Genomic DNA, 20,280 nt, shown 5'->3' with positions numbered 1-20,280 from the left:
TGGAATACTATGCTGCATTGAAAACCAAGGAACTCATGCAATATTATTCAAAATGGGTGACCCTGGAGGACATTATTCTGAGTGAAGTATCTCAGTCACAAAAGGACAAATACTGCATGGTGCCAATGTTGTAAAACAGGTCTGATGGGTTCAATATGTATACTGTGTTGAAACAGATGAGGGAGAAAACTGTTTTAAAGGGTTATGTTATTTGGTATTTTTGTCAAAACAGGAGTCCAGAGTGAAGGCTGCATAGTGGAGTGGACCTAGGGGGGGAGAGATTGTAAGACAATGAATTATTTTTTCTTTTAATTTTCCAAAATGGTAGTGTACTAGGGGGAGGGTTGGGAGGGGAGAGAAGTGCGACAATGAATGAATGGAAATCCAAAGTCTATGTAAATTTTCATTGAAATTAATAATGTTGTTGTTGTTGCTATGTGCCGTTGAGTTGCTTGCAACTCATAGCGACCATATGTACAACAGACCTAAACTCTGCTCTGTCCTGTGCCAATATCACTGTCTCCGACACACCCAACCCAATTACCCCAGTCACTGAATCCATCCATCTGCTGGAGAGCCTTCCCCTCCTGTGCCTGCCCTCCACCCTCCCAAGCATGATATCCTTCTCCAAGAACAGGCCTCTCCTTACAACATGACCCAAGTACGTCTGATGAAGCCTCAGAATCCTTGCCTCCAAGAAGCAGCCCAGTTTAACCCTCTCCAGAATGAATTTGTTTGTTTTCTTAGCAGTCAACGGTACCCTCAATACTCTTCTCCAACACCAAAGCTCTCCTTCTATTCTCCCTAGTCATTGTCCAGCTCTCTGATGCATAACAAGTGATTGCAAAGACCATGGCCTGTATCAGATGCATCTTAGTGTCCATAGAGACACCACTGCCACTGCTCTTCTGTACTTTAGAGAGACCCCTAACAGCAGAATTTCCCATTGCAATACGTCTTTTAATTTCCTGGCTGTTGGTGCCAAGGGTGTTGACTGTGGAGCCAAGCTGACTAAAGCTGTGAACAATCTCAATCTCTTCACCATCCATCCTGATGCTGCCAGTTGGTCCAGTGGTGAGAATCTTCATCTTGTTGACATTGAGTCTCAATCCAAATTGAAGGCTTCAGTCCTTGACCCTCTGGAGCAAGTGCTTCAGGTCCTCCTCAGTTTCAGTAAGCAGGGTTGTGTCATCTGCATAAGGCAGATTGTTCATAGATTTTCCTCCAATCCTGATGCCACATTTCTCCTCATAGAGCCCAGCCTTCTGGATGATCTGTTCTGAATACAGGTTTAAAAGGTCTGGAGATAGGACACATACCTGGCGTATGCCCTTCCCAATTTTGAACCATGCAGTGTTTCCTTGTTCTGTTCTGATGACTGCCTCTTGGTCCAATTATAGGTTTCTCATTAGCACGATCAAGAGTTCTGGGATTCCCATTCTTCTCAGAGTCAGCCACAGTTTGTTATTATCCACACAGTCAAATGCCTTTGCATAACCAATGAAGCTCAGATAGACATTCTTCTGCTATTCCCTGCTTTCAGCTAACATCAATCTAACATCAGCTCCAATATATCCCTAGTACTACGACCCCTTCTAAACTCACCCTGGACTTCTGGTAGTTCTCTGCTGATGTGCTGTTCAGTTGTTTTTGGATAATCTTTAGTAGAATCTTGCTTGCATGTGAAATCATTAATATTGTTCTATGGTTTCCACACTCTGTTGGGTCACCCTTCTTTGGAATGGGAACAAATATAGATCTCTTCCAGTCATTTGGCCAAGTGGTTGTTCTCCAGATTTCTTGGCACAACTTGATGAGCACATCCAGAGCAGCATCTGTTAGCTGAATTATGTCAATTGGTATACCATCTATTCCTGAAGCCTTATTTTTTGCTATTTACTTCAAAGCAGTGTGAATTCTTCCTTCATCACCATAGGCTCTTGCTCATATATTGTTTCATGAAATTCTCCGTGTCTGTCAATTCCTTTTGACATTGTGACTCAATATAGTCTTTCCATCTTCTTTTAATACTTCCTGGCTCATTTAATATTATGCCTAAAGCATCTTTAATTATAGCAACTCGAGGTTTCAATTTGTTCTTCAGGTTCTTGAGCTTAAGAAATGCTGAGTGAGTTCAGTCCTTTTGATTTTCTGACTCCAGCTCCTTGCACAGTTCATTGTAATATTTTACTTTGTCATCCCGTGCTGACTTAATAATTAAAAATAAATTTTAAAAAAATACAGATTAAAAATTGTTCTTCTCAGTAATATCACTAAAGGAGACATAAGCTCTGGTGGCTTATGATGAAGAGTTACATGCAATTAAAATCTACCAACTGCTTCACAGAAGAAAGATGGACAATTTTCTACCATGCAATTAACTGTCTCTGAAAACCCACTAGGGTGTTAGCTCTGGGTTGGTTCAAACTCTACAGCACAGACACAAATAACATCTCTATAAAGATATTAAAATGAAGATCATTTGACATAGTCTCCCTTCTTTTGTAATACTTCCTACAATATTTTATTTTGTGTGAATTAGAAAGTTGCTTTTTATTATATACTATCAGTTGTGTATGGAGCTTTGGTGACATTGTGTTCTACCTCAAAGTCTGTACCTCTCCTTCAGTTTGAGTCCACTGCTTCTCTCTGGGAGAAAGATAGACAATCTCCTCCTGTGCAATTTCGATACTCTGAAAACTTGTTGGGGACCTATGAGGTGGTACCAACTCAACAGCAATGAATTGAATTGAATTTGATCAGCTGAGCAGCTGGAAAGACACCTGGTTATTAATTACCCAGATTCAGCTGCTGGTAGCTCTTGCTGCACAGGATCACTTGCAGCATGACTCTGTGTTCTTCTGTCCTCTGCTGACAGGCTTCCCACAGCACCTGAAACATAATATGGCCAGGAAGTAGCACTAGAACCAGCCCAGAGCTGTTTTACAAAGATTCTAACAGCGAGAAAACCGGTTATAGTTACCATTGCGTTTTGAACAGCCATAGCAGGGTCTGCATATCCTTCTTCTCTGGTTCCCTGAGAAGGAAACACAGGTTTTCTTTCATCAGTATCCTTATCTGAAAACCCCACATCTCAATGCACTATTACGACAAAAGTTTGTCAACCATTAGATACATTGGTAATTCCTGAGGAAGTTTATTATTATCTGAACTAGAGCAATTTTGGTTTCTTGAATACTTTAGGAAATAGTGCACAAGATGTGTTTCTTTTTATGTTTTAAATTTTTGTTTTTTGCATTGAAGATGATCATTGAAATACATTGAGATATGGTCTACTTTTTCAATTTTCTTTGTGGTATCTTTTTCATCTTGCACTTGACTATTCATTGACGACAATATGTTGCCAATGAGATTTAACATCATCAGGAAAAAAAATGAAAAGAAAAAAAAACCAAAACACCCAAAAACCATGAATAAACATTCAGTCTCTAACTTGCAAAATGGGATTTATGCAGCAAACCCATACTTTGCAGAATGAGATTTCTTAAATCCTTGTCTGCCATGAAATATAAAGAACATACACCTGTGAGTTAATCATAGCGTTTTAAAAAGAGGACAAAAAGGTTGAGACCCTGTGGTCCCAGTGAGTATGGGAAAGAGGTAAGAAAAGAAGACACTCGGCGATATTAACCTTTTTAATTAGGTCAAGATCTGGACAGACATTTTCTTTATTTAGTTTAGATAATTTGGGGTTCATGTTATTCATTTGTTTTGGTTTGGCTTTCCTTTCACTACTCTGAAAAGAATATTTGAGAACATGATGGCTTCTATCCTATCTTCTCAGATGAAAAAACAAAACAAAACCAAAGAACAACACCCCAAAACCAAAACTAGCCATATTTAATGAACTTGGTGATAGAACAAGACTGGATAAAGCAAAGACCTGGATACTATTTCCTTGAAATTAATATCTAGTCAGAGGACTGGGCTTCATTTTACTCCAACTGGAGTAATCCACTTTCTAGCTGAAAGTATAAGAAGAGGAGATTTCAGTTGGAGTTGTTTATGACTATGGCAGCGACAGAGTTCCCAGGGCTACCATGTAGACAACTCAGCTACAGCTGTGTGAAATATAGCTAAATCTTGGTGGAGTCTTTCAGCTCCTGTAAGAACAGAACAGTGCTAAAACATCGTAAAAGTTACTTGGATCTAAGGAGACAGAGACATCAAAAAGTACTATAAATTAACAAGCTGCATGTTTTGATAATAGATATTTGAGAAATACAGGTATTTTGGACATCTAAAGCACTTGAGTGGTTCCAGGAGCTGATCTTCCAAAGAGATATGGGCAATTTCCTGCCATTCTATTTTATTTTCAAATCAAGACATTTTTGAGGTATAAAGATCATAGGCATTGTGCAGCCCTCCCTTACTGTGCAGATTAAAAGAAATGTTGCTGTTTATTAGTTGCCATGAAATCTACTATGACTCATAGTAACCCTGTGAACAACAGATCTGAACATTATTCTATTTTGTGCCAACTTCATGATCTCTGCTGTGCTTCAATTCATTGTATGCTCACTGTGTCAATCCATTTTGTTAAGAATTTTCCTCTATTTCACTGACTCTTAACTTTTCCCAGTGTGATGTCTTCAGAGACTGGTTTCTCCTGAAGATATGTCCAAAGTTATTTATATAAAATTTTACCATCCTTGCCTTTAAGGAGCACTCTGATTGTACTTCATTCAAGACGTATTTGTTCTTTTGACTATTTATATTTAATACTCTTCACCAAAATTACAATTCAAATGTATTCTTTTTCTATCATGCTAATTAGTTTTTCAACTTTAAGATGCATAGGAAACAATTGAAAATATGGCTTGGATAATTCCCCTAATATTTAGAACTGTATAAAGATACAGCATATTTCCCCAATGCAAAATGTCTTTTGATTTCTTGACTGCTGATACTATTGGTGTTTTTGTTATTGTGTACTGCCGCGTAAGAACCAATCCATACCTGACCCTCCAGCAGGTTTTCAGAGACAGTTAATTGCACAGGAGAAGAGTGCTCATCCTTCTTCTATGGAGCAGCTGGTGGATTCAAACCACATGCCTCTGGGATTGCAGCATAAATTCTTACCACTAGACCACCAGAACTCCATACCCTTTCAATCTGTATGCAGAAAAGATCATTTGGAGGCTGAACTTTATGAGAAGGAATGTGATATCAGCATTGGAGAAAGACTCATCAACAACCTCTGTTATGCAGATGACACAGCCTTACTTGCTGCAACTGAGGAGGACATGAGGCATATACTGCAAGAAGGTCAAAGACTGTATAGTCTTCAAGATGATGGAAGCTCAATGTCAAGAAAACAAAGGTTCTCACCACTGGTCCAATTGGCAACTTCATCACAGACAGAGAAAAGATTGAGACTGTGATGTCATCATAGACGGGTTCTGTGGAGATGTAGGAAACACCATTCAATTTGCTTTAAAGGGAAAGAAAGTGATTTCCATTGATATTGATCCTGTGAATATTGACTTAGCGTGCCACAGTGCAGGCATTTATGGAGTAGCAGACAAGATTGAATTTATCTGTGGTGATTTCCTGCTGCTGGCATCTTAATTAAAGGGAGATGTCATGTTTCTCAGCCCTCCCTGGGGAGGCCCAGACTATATCACTGTAAAGCTCTTTGACATTAAGAAGATGATGCATCCAGATGTCTTTGAAATTTTCCGACATTCCAAGGCGATTACTAAAAACATTGTTTATTTTCTTCCAAGAAATGCTAATATTAACCAGGTGACATCCTTAGCAGGAGATGGAAAAGTAGATATTGAGCAAAATTTTGTTAACAATAAGTTGAAGACAATCACTGCTTATTTTGGTGACTTGATCCAAACATCAGCCTTTAAAACTCGGCTGAAGTGACGTGAGGAGAAAAGATAGTATTGTGGGCAGAATATCCCTCAGATAAGAACATATAGATTTCTCCTTGTATTCACTGACGCTATTTTTATAAATGTTCAAGAACCATGTTTTTTAAAAATGTTTTATTGTTAAGTGCGACAGGCCAAATTTGTACATGGTCACCCCATCCATAAAGCAGAGTAAATTGTACAAAATTAATCACAAAGGCCCTTCAAACCCTGCTACCATTTCTAAGTCTTTCTAGTAGAGCTATGTTGACATGGTAGCAAAAAGCTGCACTGCAATTCTAAAGGCTCATAGTTCAAGAATGCCAGCTGCTCCATGGGAGAAGGATGGGCAAATGGTCTTCCTGTGAAATTAACCACTTCTGAAAAACCACCAGAGAAAGGGTCAGTCATGGACCAATTCTGACTTGATGGCACACACGCAAAAAATTAAATTTCTTTATACACCAAGCATAATTTGGGACCAATTTTTACCAATCAGATTTCTGGAGTTTGTATATTTTTATGTATTGTGTTTATTTTGCTTTCAATAAAATTGGACTCATGCAAACTCCCCCGCCCAAAAAAAATCAGCTTTGTTGGTTCCACAATCAACACTCTTGGCACCAGGAGTCAAGAAATCAAGAGATAAATTACACTGGGAAAGTCTGTGTAGTCAGGGACTTCTCTAGATTACTGAAGAGCAATGATGTCAGTCTAGTGACTAAGGTGTGCTTGATATAGGCCATGGTCTTTGTAATTAATTACCATGCATCAAAGAGCTGGAAAATTACTAATTATGATAGAAGAAGAGTCAATACTTTTGTGGTGTGATGCTAGAAAAGAGTTGTGATGACTGCCAGGAGAATAAACAGATCAGTCCTATAGAGGGTGAACCCAAGCTCCTCCTGGAGGCAAGTATTCTGAAGCTCTATCTCACATACTTTGGGCACATGGCCAAGAGGGACTAGTCCTTGGAGAAGAACATCATGCTTGGAAGGGTGAATGGAGAGAAAGACTCAGGATGAGATGGATTGACACAGTGACTGGAGAAATGGGATTAGGTCTGTCAGAGATGATGAGATTGGCTCAGTACAGTGCAAAGTTCAGAGCTGCTGTCACAGATGACTCAACAGCACGTAACAACAACAATGATGTGTTGGTTGTGGTATCAAGTAAAATAAATAAACCTTAGAAATTAATTTTCCAATGTTATTCCACTATTAGAGAAGATTGATGATTAGATTTCTTATGACTTGGTCATCGTAATTTCTTATCTTTATCAAAAGAAATAAGATAATGAAAAATATCTTCCACTCATTTTTCAAATCCCTTTCTATAGTTTTACTATGCCAAATACCTCATGATTATACACACACACACATATATAGTTTTTAAAATATGCTACTATTTTTGTACTACTCCATTTATCAAATAATTCAAACTTATCCTAGTGAGCCTTCGTATTTGACTCATCTGTAAGATTTCACTTCTCCTTCCCTTATACATATTCATTAGATGGTTTCTACAGGCTACTACTATTTTCCTTCTTCTTCTTTATGTATTGTGCCCATCATTTTCAAACATACCCTCACAAGAATAGATGTAGAAATATATTCTGGATCATACAGGTATCGTCAGTGATTTTCCAAGTACAATATTTAGCTATATAAACATTTCTCCTTATAAAGTCAGTAGAAAATACATTAAGATTTTGTAATTTTATTCTTTTTCTCCATTTTTGCACACATTAAATATTTTTGGGGATTCTTATGGCTTTGAATATTTAACTTAAAGTATTTTCCATTTTATTTTATCTTCCAAAACTTAATCTTCCAAAAATTAGTTTTCAGAAGCACTTTTAGTAGATCATTTTATTGAAAAAATGTGAATAAATACTTTTGTCTTTTAGATATTTACACAAAGTAGAGTCTAGTAAGGGCGCTCTGGTGGCCTAGTGGCAAAAAGTATGTTTCAATCCTGAAGGCACATGGTTTGAGACCACCAGCTGCTTTGTGGGAGAAGAATGGACAATCTCCTCCTGTACAATTTACACTGCCTCTGAAAACCCACCAGAGGGTAAGCTATGGGTCGGTTCCAATTTGACAGTACACAACAACAACAACAACAACAACAAAAACAACAACGAGTCTAGAATGCCGCCGTCACAGGCTATCGAGTCTCCTGTGACTCATAGCAACCCTATCTACAACAGATCTGAATCCTACCCTGTCCTGAGCCAGTCTTATTGACTCTGACACACTTACCTCCATTGCCTCACTTACTGTATCGATCCATCTCATCCAGGATCTTCCTCTCCTGGGATCTCCCTCTACCCTTCTGAGCATGATGTCCTTCTCCAAGGACTGGTCCTTCCTGGCCACATGCCCAAAATATGTGAGATGGGGCTTCAAAATCCTAGCCTCCAAGGAAAACTTGGTTTTACTGTCTCCAAGATAGACCTATTTGTTTTCTTGGTGGTCCATGGCATGTTCAAAGCTCTTTTGTAGTATCATAACTTAAATGTATCAATTCTTCTTCTGTCATCCTTAGTCATTGTCCAGATTGTGCTAAGAAATCTAGAGGACAACAAAATTATCTGGCCAACTGACTGGAAGAGAGCCATGTTTAATCCCATTCCTAAAAAAGGGTGACCTGATAGAGGGTGAAAATTATTAAACAATATCACTAATATGACACACAAGTAAAATTCTACTGAAGATATTCCAAAAACAACTGGAACAATATATTGACAGAGGACTACCAGAAATAAGAGCTGAATTTAGATGTAGTTGTGGCACTAGAGACACTTATCATCAATGCCAGATGAATCTTGACAGAAAGCAAAGATTATCAGAGAAATATCTATCTGTGTTTCATTTACTATTCAAAGGCATTTGACTGTGTGGATCACAACAAACTGTGACTAAATTGGGGAGAATGGGAATCCCAGAACCCTTGATGTGATTGGGCTTATGCAAAACTTATGCTTAAACCAGGACACAGTCCTTAGAACAAAAAAAGGAAACTTTGCATAGCTCCTGTTTCCAAACCTTTTCAATCTATATGCAGGACAGACCCATTCAGAGTCTGGACTTTATGAGAAAAAATGTGGCATCAAGATTGGAGGAAGACTCATCAACAACCTACATTATGCAGATGACAGAGCCTTGCTTGCTGAAAATGAGGAGGCCCTGGCACATTTGCTGAAAAAGGTCAAGGACTAGAGTCTTCAATTTGGAATGAAGTTAATTATCAAGAAAACAAAGACTCTACTGCAGAACCAACTGGCAGCATCTTCAAGGATAGAGAAGAGATTGAGGTTGTTAACAATTTCAGCTTGCTTAACTCCACAATCAACAAACACTCTTGGCACCAGCAGTCAGAAAATCAAAGATGAATTGCATTGAGAAAATCTGCTGTCAGTGACCTCTCCAGAGTGCTAAAAAGCAACAGAGTCATTCCAGAGACCAAGGTGTGCCTGATCCAGGCCATGGTCTTCACAATTACTTGCTATGCATCAGAGAGCTGGAGAATAACTAAGGATGACAGACCACTCTAGTATAGTTTGTTATATAAAGGACGGCCCCAGATAGGGTATGCTTAACTACAGTTAGCTAGTTTTAACTGATATAAATATCAGAGAAATGACGTAAGTGAGTAGACAATGTGCTTTTTTCCTCAGTTCTCTTGAACTGACATTTTACTGAAAATGTTTGGAATATATATGTTCTATATGATTCCTGAAAGTTGATGGCAAGAACATCCTTAGTTCTGATATCCTACTCTGAATACGTTGGAGAAATTCTGACGAGAATTCAGAAAAAAAGTATGAGATGTAAAAATTTAATTAAATAGTTTTTACTCTTTCTCTCTCAATGGAAAACATTTAACACCTTTAGTGTGATTTGTACACGTTACTTAATTCTTGAAATTGTGAATTTTTTACTAGTTTGTAATTGTTGTTAAAGCTTGCCACTGAAAACTCTATGAACCTGGAGAAAGGATGAAAACCACACAAGTGTTGAGGACTTTCATTCATAGGGTGCCTATGAGTTGCCTACGACTCGGAGGCACTTAACAACATAGAGAGAGACCAGTTGGCCTAGTGGATCGAAAGTGATAATACCAAGCCAAAGACTGGTTGGTGATTCTAATTCATGGCCCTCAGGCCTGTTTTTAATTGTTTTTCATCAAACATCCTTGTAGGCTGTATGACCCTGGTGTGTGCACTTGCTCTAAAGAGGTAACTTGTGGTTGCTGTGAAACTGAACACTGTTACACTGATGTGTCAAATGCAATAATGGTTACCCACAGTGGACAGTGTTTGGTGGAGCTCCCTGATTAAAATAAGCTTGAAAGCAGGAGTGTCATCCACTTCCATAATAGCTTGCCTTCAGAAACCCTATGAACCTGGATAAAGGATGAAAGTCATGCAAGTGTTGAGGACTTTCATTCATAGGATCGATATGAGTCTCCTACGACTCGATGGCATTTAACAACAATTGTTGTTATGTAACACAGAGTTAGATCAGACCCATAGCTGAAACCAGTGGGTTTTCAGAGTCTGTTAATCACACAGGAGGAGATTGTTTATCCTTCTCCTGTGGAGCAACTGATGGCCTTGAACCTCATGTCTTAGGGACTGCATTGTAGCTTCTTACCACTAAACCACCAGAGTATGTAAATCGAGCTTACTAAAACCAAACTCGGGAGGGATTATGAATCAATTTAATGCTTGACATTGAATTTTAGGTAGAATGTATGTGGCCTGAGTTGTTTCCCTGTTAGAAATACTCCTGTTGGAAAGAGTTTACAGATTAAATGAATTATATCCCATTTTAGAAATCAAAGCAGAGATTTTGAACACTTTCCATTTTGTGAATAGAAATGTTGAGGCTCTTAGGCTGCAATCCACCCATCTCTGTTCATTCATACATACAAAAATAATGTTAAATGTTCAAAGTCATTCATAGCCTCTACTTTGATTCTAAAAGTGAAGACAGGTTGAGATGTAGAGAACATCATTATAACAACTCAAGAATTGTGAACTATTAGCATTCGGAGGATACTGAGCTTAAGAAAAGAAGATGATATGACAAGTCCAAGGACAAGCAACCATAAGGTCAAGATGAAAATACAATAATATCAAGATGAAAAATATGTGTTTTTCTTCACACCAAATGTAATTATATAAATACTGGGTAATACATGTGTCAAATGTCTTTGCATAGTCAATGAAACACAGAAAAACATTCCTCTGGTACTCTGCATGATAGATCTAACATTAGCTATTGTAGCCCTAGTACCACGGCCTCTTCTAAAGCCAGCCTGCACATCTGGCAATTCTCTGTTGATGTGCTGTTCCAGTCGTATTTGGATAATTTTCAGTAGAACCTTCCTTTCATGTGCCATTAATGATATTGTTCAATAATTTCTATCCTCTCTTGGGTCATCTTTCTTTGGAAACAAATATAGATCTCTTGCAGTCACTTTGGAAGGTGGTTGTCCTCCAGATATCTTGACACTGTCTGTGTTTCATTAACTATGCAAAGGCATTTGATTGTGCGGATTACAATAAACTGTGGCTGACTCTGAGAAGAATGGGAATCCCAGAACACTTGATTGTGCTTACTCAAAACCTATCCTTGGAGAAGGAGGCAGTTGTCAGAACAGAGCAAGGAAATACTGCAGGGTTTAAAATTGGGAATGGTTTACTCCAGGGATGTGTCCTATCTCCGTACCTTTTCAATCTGCAAACAGAATAGATAATCCATGAGGCTAAACTCTATGAGGAGGAGAACCTTGCTTGCTAAAACTGAGGAGAACATGAAGCTTTCGCTACAAAGGGTCAAGGGTTGCAGCTTTCAATATGGATTGAAGCTCAACATCAAGAAAACAGATTCTCACCACTGGGCTGATTGGCAGTATCATGAAAGATGTTGAAGAGATTGAGATAGTTAACAGCTTTAGTTTGATGTTGCTTGATGAGAAAAATCTTGTAAATTAAGAAAATGCTGAAATTGTTGCTAATTTAATTTTATTTGGATCCCCAATGTAGTGAATGCTCTAGGGGAATAACAGTAAGGAGCTACACTGCAATCCCAAAGGCATATGTTTCAAATCTACCAGCTGCTCTTAGGGAGAAGAATGGGCAATCTTCTCCCATGCAGTTAACATTCTCCGTGACGTCACTGAAGGTTCAGCTATCAGATGGCTCCTACCTGATGGCACAAACAACAACAGACAAATCTGCTGCAAAATATTTTGTTAAAGTGTTGCAAACCAAAGATGTAAAGATGTTACTTTGAGGATTTCGGTGCACTTGACCACAGTGAGATATTCAATTGTTTCATATGCTTGCAAAAGCTGGACAACGAATAAGGAAAGTAGAGGAAGAATGATGCTTTTAGAATATGGCATTGATGAAGAATATTAAATATGCTGTGAATTTTTAGAAGAATAAACATATCTGTATCAGAGGTACAGGTAGCAATGGTCATTAGAAAATATGATAACATGAGTTTTTTTTCTTGCATGATCTGGATATTCTATTAGGAGGGTCCAGTCACTAGACCAGGACATCATGTTTGGTAAAGAAAATCATTGAAAAAGACAAAGCTTCTCAACCAGATAGGTTAACACAGTTGGTCTAATAATGTGCTCTAACACTGCATCAACTGTGTGAATAACACAAGAACAAGTAATATTTTGTCCTATTGTACATACTGTCACTATGAGACTATGAGAACTATGAAAACAAAGTATGATAATGATGAGAACCAACTCAACGGCGTCTAACATCAATCAAAAGGAGCACTTATTGAAGGAATTAAATTGTAAAATATATTTATTAGTTGTGAAATACTTAGGATCCTCTCTCTGCTATAGTGTACACAGATAGTGATCAGAAGTAGTGGATTTTTTTTCTCTCCTAAATTCCTAACTCATTTTGCATATTTTTCTCAATTTTCCAAATTTATTTATCCAAATAACAATCGGGGTCATTCTCTCACATACTTTGGATATGCTATCAAGAAAGTGAGTCTTAGGAAAAGGACATTATGATGACACATTCCCCCTCATAGTTCCCAGCCTCCAAATATAGATTGAAAAGTATGGAAATAGGATACATCCCTGACATACACATTTCCTGATTTTGAACCAGACAATGTTTCCCTACTCTGTTCTGAGGACTACTTCCTGGTCCAAATATAGGTTTCTATAAGGATAATTAAGTGTTCTGGAGTCCCATTCTTTTCAAAATTAGCTACAGTCTGTTGTTAACCACAAGTTAAATGCCTTTGCGTAGTCAATAAAGAACAAATAGACATTCTTCTGATATTCCTCACTTTTAGCCAAGATCTATCTGACATCAGCAGTGATATACCTGGTGCCATGGCCTCTTCTAAAACCTTCTCAAACTTCTGGAAGTTCCCTATCTCTGTACTTTTCTAGCCATTTTTTAAATTATCTTCAGCAATATTTTGCTCACATGTGATATTAATGATATTGTTTCATATTATTTCCACATTCAGTTGTGTCACCTTTCTTGGGAATAGGAACAAATATGAACCTCTTCCAATATGTTGTATAGACAGCTGTCTTCCAAACTTTCTGGCATAGACTGGTGAGTACATCCAAGGCTATGCCTGTTAATTGAACAAGACAGTTGGTATCCCATCAATTCCTGAGGCCTTATTTTTTTGTCAATACCTTCAATGCAGATTCCACTTCCTTGTTCATGACCATTGGCTCCTGCTCATATGGTACTTCCTAAAATTTTTCAGTGTCAGTGAGTTCTTTCTTGTACAACAATTGTGTATATTCCTTCCATCATCATATATTACCCATAGCATCTTTCAATATTGCAGTAGAAGACTTAAATTTTTCAGTTTTCTCTGCTTGAGAAACGCAGAGTGAGTTCTTCACTTTTTATTCTCCAATTCCAGCTTTCTGCATATTCCATTATATGTCCTCCTAAGCTCCCCTTTGAAATCTTCTGTTCAACTCTTTTACTTCAGCATACTTTTGTTTTGGCTTGATTGGGAGTCTCAGAGCATTTAATTGTGCTCATGTGGAATCTGCATTTGGATAAGGAGCTGTTTTGTGAGTGTAGCAGGGTACCATTATATAGTTTAAAACTGAGAAGGGAGTGTGGTGGGGTTGCAGTCTCTCTCCTTACCTATCCAATCAGTATGCTTAACTTATTCAAGAAGCTGAACTGTATGAAGATGAGTGTGGAATCAGGATTGAAGGGAGACTCATCAATATCCTGCATTATGCAGATGACACAATCTTGCTTGCTGAGAGTTGAGAGGACTTGAAGCACTTGTTACAGAAGATCAAGGAATGAATCTTTCCATATGGATTGCATCTTAATGTCAAGAAAATAAAGATTCTTACCATTGGATTGATAGGCAACATCTTGATTGATGGTGATGAGATTGGAAGTGTCAACAGTTTCATCTTTCTTGGATCCACATTTATCAGTCTTGGTACCAGCAATAAGGAAAAAGAGATGCATTGCACTGGGAAAATTTGAAATTAGGGACTTTTCCAAATTATTGCAGAGTAATGATATCAGTTTGAGGACTAATGGTGTCTAATTCAAGGCAATCACTTGTTATGTATTTGAAAGCTGGGATGATGCCTTTAAGCTGTGGTGTTGGTGAAGAACAATGAATATCCCATGAACAGCCAAGAGAACAAACAGATAAGTCTTGGAGAGGGTGCAGCCAGAATGCTCTTTAGAGGCAAGAGAGATAAGACTTTGTCTCACATGGTTTGGGCATGTTGATAGGAAGGGCTATTTCTTGGAGAAGGACATGATGCTGGGAAGGGTGAAGAGTCAGTGGATTAGAAGACCCTCAACAAGGTAGATTGATGGGGTGATTGCTGCAATGGGCTATTCTGTGTTGGGCAGTCTGAGGATAGTAGACGGTTCAGATCTCTTGTCCACCGAATTGCTATGAGTAGCAGTCAACATGATAATAACTAATAATAATATGATTATCTGATTCAGAATGTTCCATACCAATCCATTTAATTTCCCCAATGCCTACTATGGTGATTTTTTATTATTATTATTAAATTTTATTAGTTTTAATGAACATTTACAGAGATTTTGGGTTTTCATTCATTCATTGTTGCACTGTTTTCTCCACCCTCCTCCCCAGTTCGTTATTCTTCGCCCCCCCATGTCTGTTTTAATTGTCCAATTGCCACAGTGCTTGTCAGAGCCAGTTCTGATTAATCTCCTTCGTCAGTGTGTCCCTTGCCATTCCCTATCACTCCTCCCTGAGAGAGACTTCATCCTGATTCATAAGGAAAAGGGGATGGTGTATTCTCTTAACTACTTCCTGCTGAAAAGGGACGCTGTGGGTTTCAGGGTGAATGTCTTCTCTCACTACTCTAAAGGGCCCCTTGGCAGTAGGAAACACATAGACTATTATGGGGATTGATTTTGGAATTGAGATGCACTGTTATCAATTGTGCTTAGCCGTACATGTTCATATCCTTGAAGATGTATCATGGAAGTGTTGCAGCCTAGATGATACAAATTTAACTAACAAGTTAAAAGTGCATGAGTTCCATTTCTTCCTTAACAACCTCTATTGTTTCTTAATATTTGAAAATAATCAGAAATTTACCCATTTTTGGTTTTGTTTTGTTTTTTTTTGTTTTGTTTTTGTTTTTAGCAGTACAAAGTAATGTGAATTTCGGAGCACCATACCTGAGCCAAGTTTATAAGTGTGTCTCTGAAGTGTCCTGAGGTCTCAGAGTAAATGTCCCCTTCAAGATCACTGTTGTATTCTGGAAAATTAAGTGTACATTTTAAAGGTAAGACTTCTTACAGAATTACTTATTGATGTGTTTTGAGTATGCTGATACTGCCTCCTTAGTTATGAATACAAAGTTAAGGAAAAACAGCCATATTGACATATCTTTGACTTGGTAAGAATTTACACAACCAATCCAAAGGCATGTGGTTTGAATCTACCACTTATTTTATGGGAGATAGCTGAGATACCTCCTCGCATGCACCTCTCCCATAGCCTCTGAAAACTCTCAGAAGAGTCAGCTAAGAGTCAATTACTCCTCCACAGCACCAACTTACCAATTAAACCTGACATCTAGTACTAACTTAAGTGTTGTTCTTAAATATATATTATAATTTTTAACCAAAATTAAAAAAAACAACATTGTGAATAATTTCATATTCAATTCTTGAAATTCTGAATTATGAATTTCATTTATAATACACTCTAGAACTCTTCTCAATTGCTTTTTGTCTCCATTTAAAATAGTAATGGATGTTCTTTACTCATCCTCCTTGGGCAAACCTTATTTTTTTTCAAACATAATAAAGCTGTCTGGAACACTTTCATTGGGATTCAATTTTACATTATACATAATGGAATGGAACGTAAGGAATTAAAATTACTTTGAAATGAAAGTAGCTAATTTATTCTACTTTTAAAATGCATAAAAGCTTGAGAGTGTGATTATGAGGCAGATTACAAGATTGTGAAATTGATGTAATTATCTTTATGATTGTTACATGCTATCAAGTCAGACCAACCCATAGCTGACCCTCCAGTGGGTTTTCAGAGGCAGTAAATCACATGGGAGGAGATTGACCATCCTTTTCTTGTGGAGCAACTGGAGAATTTGAACTGCCCTTGGGATTGTCTTACAGCTTCTCACCATGTGGCTACTAGAGCTCAATTATCTACATTAAGAAATTCTAAAAAATCACTCTGTTTTGCTTTTTTAAATATCTCTAATTCCTCCCTAAGTAATATATAGTATGTCTCAGAAACTGTGGTGCTGGTCACTTGGTCTGTCTTAAAAACATACATATCCTAAAATAAAAATCCAGCATACATACTTAAAGTTGATTCACACTCATAACCTTAAAAAGTACTGTAAATATACGCGAGAATGCTGCTCAGATTTCTTCACCACTAGTGGATTTGAACTGCTGACCCTTTGTTTAACAGCCTGACATATTCTGCTACCATGCTACCAATTTACTTTTTAGACACTGAAAGTTTTTCCTGGAAAATTTTATTAAGTTGGTTGTCTAAAAAATTGCTTTCTTTTTAGTAACTGTCAATGTTACTTAATGAGTACATTGACCTTATGTAATATTTAAAATATTCATGGCCCTGGGAAAAATATCCTTAAAATACACATACTGGAATATTTGTGTGTTATTTTATAATATTACTCTTATATGATTGAAAATTCCCTTACGCAAATAGTAGGCTTCACGTATCTGTAAAATTTCTCCATTTGTTCTCGAAGCTAATATATCAATAAGGCAATTTTCTTCATTTCCTAATCCCTAGACAGAAAAAAAGAAAGAAAAACAAAAAATTATGTTATGGATGAGGGCCATCTTCCTTGAATTTTGAGAGTATCTCTATTTAGGATTGATATAGATGTGATCTGAAATCTGGCTTTACCATTTACATTCTCTTTGACTCTGAACAGATAATAGTATATGCAATTTACATCTTTAATTAAAATAAAGCAATATGAACATTTATAATTTAACATGGACCAAGGCCTATTTCAACATTGTGTTTGTCTATGACATTGATCATTTCTATTTTGTTGCTGGGTTCACTTCCTTGGTGAAGTGAAGTCAGAAAATGTAAAGCAATGTTTCAGGGACCTGCCTCTGCCTCTGCCTCTCCCTAGTCATAGAATTTGATACAACTTGCTGAAATATTTGAAATGGGTATTTCCTATGGTCTCTTCCAGTCATATGCATGTACTTTTCTAAATTTAATAAGGATTTTAAAGACAATAAACTTTCTTCAGGAAAGATTCAGAAATTCTGCATTCTTAGAAATTTCAATCAGTTATTTCAATTTTTAAAACACCAACATGTAATGTCATTGCTATAACATGCTTCTCTTTTTCAATTTGCTGTTGCTGAGAATATAGGTAGCAAAACATAAAGGAATTAAAGTTTCTACATACACCATTTAGTGACACTGATTTATATTCTTTGAGTTGTCCAACTTTTTACCCTACTTTTCTGAGTTTTACCTCTGCCATGGATAAACTCATTGTCTTTCTTAATTATTAGCTTTCTTAATTAAGCTTTTTACTCTTGTCAGTTTAATCTCATAAATATGGTTTGTACTTAAAAGAACATAATATTTAAGGAAAACTTTCTTTTACCACTGAAACTAAAATGCTTGGTTTTCAGGAGACTTCAGGAATGTCTTTGGTTCAAAGTTCAATGATATCTCACAGCAAGTTTCAGAAGGTCAATCTCTCCTTTCCAAGGTTTCAGGAAGTCTGAAATCTATGATAATTTTGCATTCTGTTCTGAATGCCCTTCTTTTATCATATTTATTATGTAGCATCTTGATCAAAATGTTCAAGGCACCATCTGATTCTTCCAAATCGTGTAGTAAGTGAAATAATTTTTTGTCGAAGTGATTAGCCACACATTCTATATCACTTTTCTTTCTTGACTTTCCTTCTTCATTTGTTGGTTCAGTTGAGTAGAAATCAGTTCTAGTATGTTAGAAAACTACTTGCAGTTTTTAAGGCCCAAGACACTATTCAACGAAGAGTAGAATAGAAGCACTAAAAACATTCTTAGGGCCGTTAACTGATAGGTATCACAAAATGATGAACTTAAATTGGTTATCCAAGAAATTAAACCCCGTGTGGTGATTGTTTGGTTGTGTACAATCATAGTAGCTGCTTCTTCTCATCCTTCTCTTCCTCCTTCTTCATACAAACTTATTGAAAGTACATTAGTCTGCTGTGCAATTTTACTCTAAAACAGTGTATTTTTTTTCAATCACTGTTTACTCATCAAGCCTTTTTTATTTTTCTCTTGTCTCTCATAACTACTAATAAACATTTGTCTCTATATTTGCCTTCCTTTCTTTTTATATAAGTAATGTCACACCATCCTTGCCTCCAAAGAACCACCTCACTTCACATGCTCCAGGACAGAGTGGTTCTGTTGACAGTCCATGATACGTGCAATACTCTTCTCCAGTACCACAACTCAAAGGCATTGAGTTTTCATCTGTCATCTTTTCATTGTCCTGCTCTTAAATTCATAGCAAGTGATTGGAAAGACCAATGCCTAGATCAGGCACACCTTAGAATTTAGAGTCAAATAATTTCTGTTTAGCACTCTTGAGCTATCCCTGACAGCAGATATTTCCCAATGCAACTTGTAGTTTCATTTCCTCACTCCTGGTGTCAAAAGTCTTGTTTATGAATCCAAGCAAGATGAAATTGTTAATAACTCCAGTCTTGTCTCATTCCATCATGAGGCTTCCTATTGGCCCCTTGTTGACAATCTCTGTTTTCTTGAAGTTGAGATGCCTTCCAAATGGAAAGCTCTACATATTTTTGTTTTATTTTGGTTTTGTTTTTTAATTTTCTGCAGAAGACACTTCAACTCCCCCCATCTAATAAGCAAGGTTGTGTCATCTGCTTTTTCCTTGAATCTTGATACTAATCCTCTTCATAATATCTAGCCTCTTAAATGATCTGTTCAGCATATTAATTGAAAATATATAAAGAAAGGATACATCCCTGATGCACTCCGTTCTTCTATTTTCAACCATGTAGTATTCCTTAGCTATGTTTAGATGTAGATTCTTGGTCTAGCTATAGGTTTTGGTTTTGCATGAGCATAATCAAATTTACTATGATTCCCTTTTTTCTCAATGTCAACCACAATTTGGTATGATTCACATAGTCAAATGTCTTTGCCTAGTAGACAAAATGCAAATAGACATTTTTATGGTACTCTCTGCCTCCAGTCAAGATTCATTTGATATTGGCAATGATGTCCCTAGTGCTACAGCCTCTTCTAAACCCAACTTTTATTTCTGCAGGTTTCTGTTGATATTTTGGCCCAGATGCTTTTGGATAATTGTCAACAAAATTTTCTGTGCAAGTGATAATAGTGATATTGTTCAATAATTTTCAATTCTGTTGGATCACCTTTTTTGAGAATAAGACTAAACATGGATCCATTCAGTCAACTGGGTAGGTAGTTGTTCTTCAGAATTCTTCACACCACCAGATGAGCACATCTAAGGCTGCATCTGTTTGTTGAAATATTTCACTTGTTGTTCCATCAATTCTTGTGGCCTTATTTTTTTGCTAATTTCTTGAGAGCAGCTTGGACTTCTTTCCATACTACCATTGGTTCTTGATCATATGCTACTTCCTGAAATGGTTCTGTGTCCTCCAAATCTTTTTTGTACAGTGACTCCATGTACTCTTCTCATCTTCTTTTGATGATTCCTGGATCATACAAGATTTTGGTATAGCATCTTTAAGTATTGCAACTTGAGCCTTGAATTTGTTTTTCAGTGCTAACATCTTGGAAAAAAAA

At 37.1% G+C, this 20,280-nt stretch overlaps 1 protein-coding gene across 1 annotated transcript in view; it reads right to left on the bottom strand.

Moving 5' to 3' along the window:
* ANXA10 (annexin A10) overlaps window positions 1-20,280 on the bottom strand; it is a 157,477-nt gene that overhangs the window by 15,463 nt on the left and 121,734 nt on the right. Inside the window, exons 8-11 of the mRNA XM_006896668.1 lie at window positions 17,145-17,235; window positions 15,619-15,698; window positions 2,984-3,037; window positions 2,799-2,892 (exon numbers count right to left, since the gene is read on the bottom strand). Coding sequence (XP_006896730.1) covers window positions 2,799-2,892; window positions 2,984-3,037; window positions 15,619-15,698; window positions 17,145-17,235 — 319 coding nt within the window. The remainder of the gene's footprint in view (window positions 1-2,798; window positions 2,893-2,983; window positions 3,038-15,618; window positions 15,699-17,144; window positions 17,236-20,280) is intronic.

This window comes from Elephantulus edwardii, unplaced genomic scaffold, assembly GCF_000299155.1.
Source record: "Elephantulus edwardii isolate Elephantulus edwardi_28Jun2011 unplaced genomic scaffold, EleEdw1.0 scaffold00188, whole genome shotgun sequence".
Lineage (NCBI taxonomy): Eukaryota > Metazoa > Chordata > Mammalia > Macroscelidea > Macroscelididae > Elephantulus > Elephantulus edwardii.
This window is presented reverse-complemented; position numbering and strand designations above follow the sequence as displayed.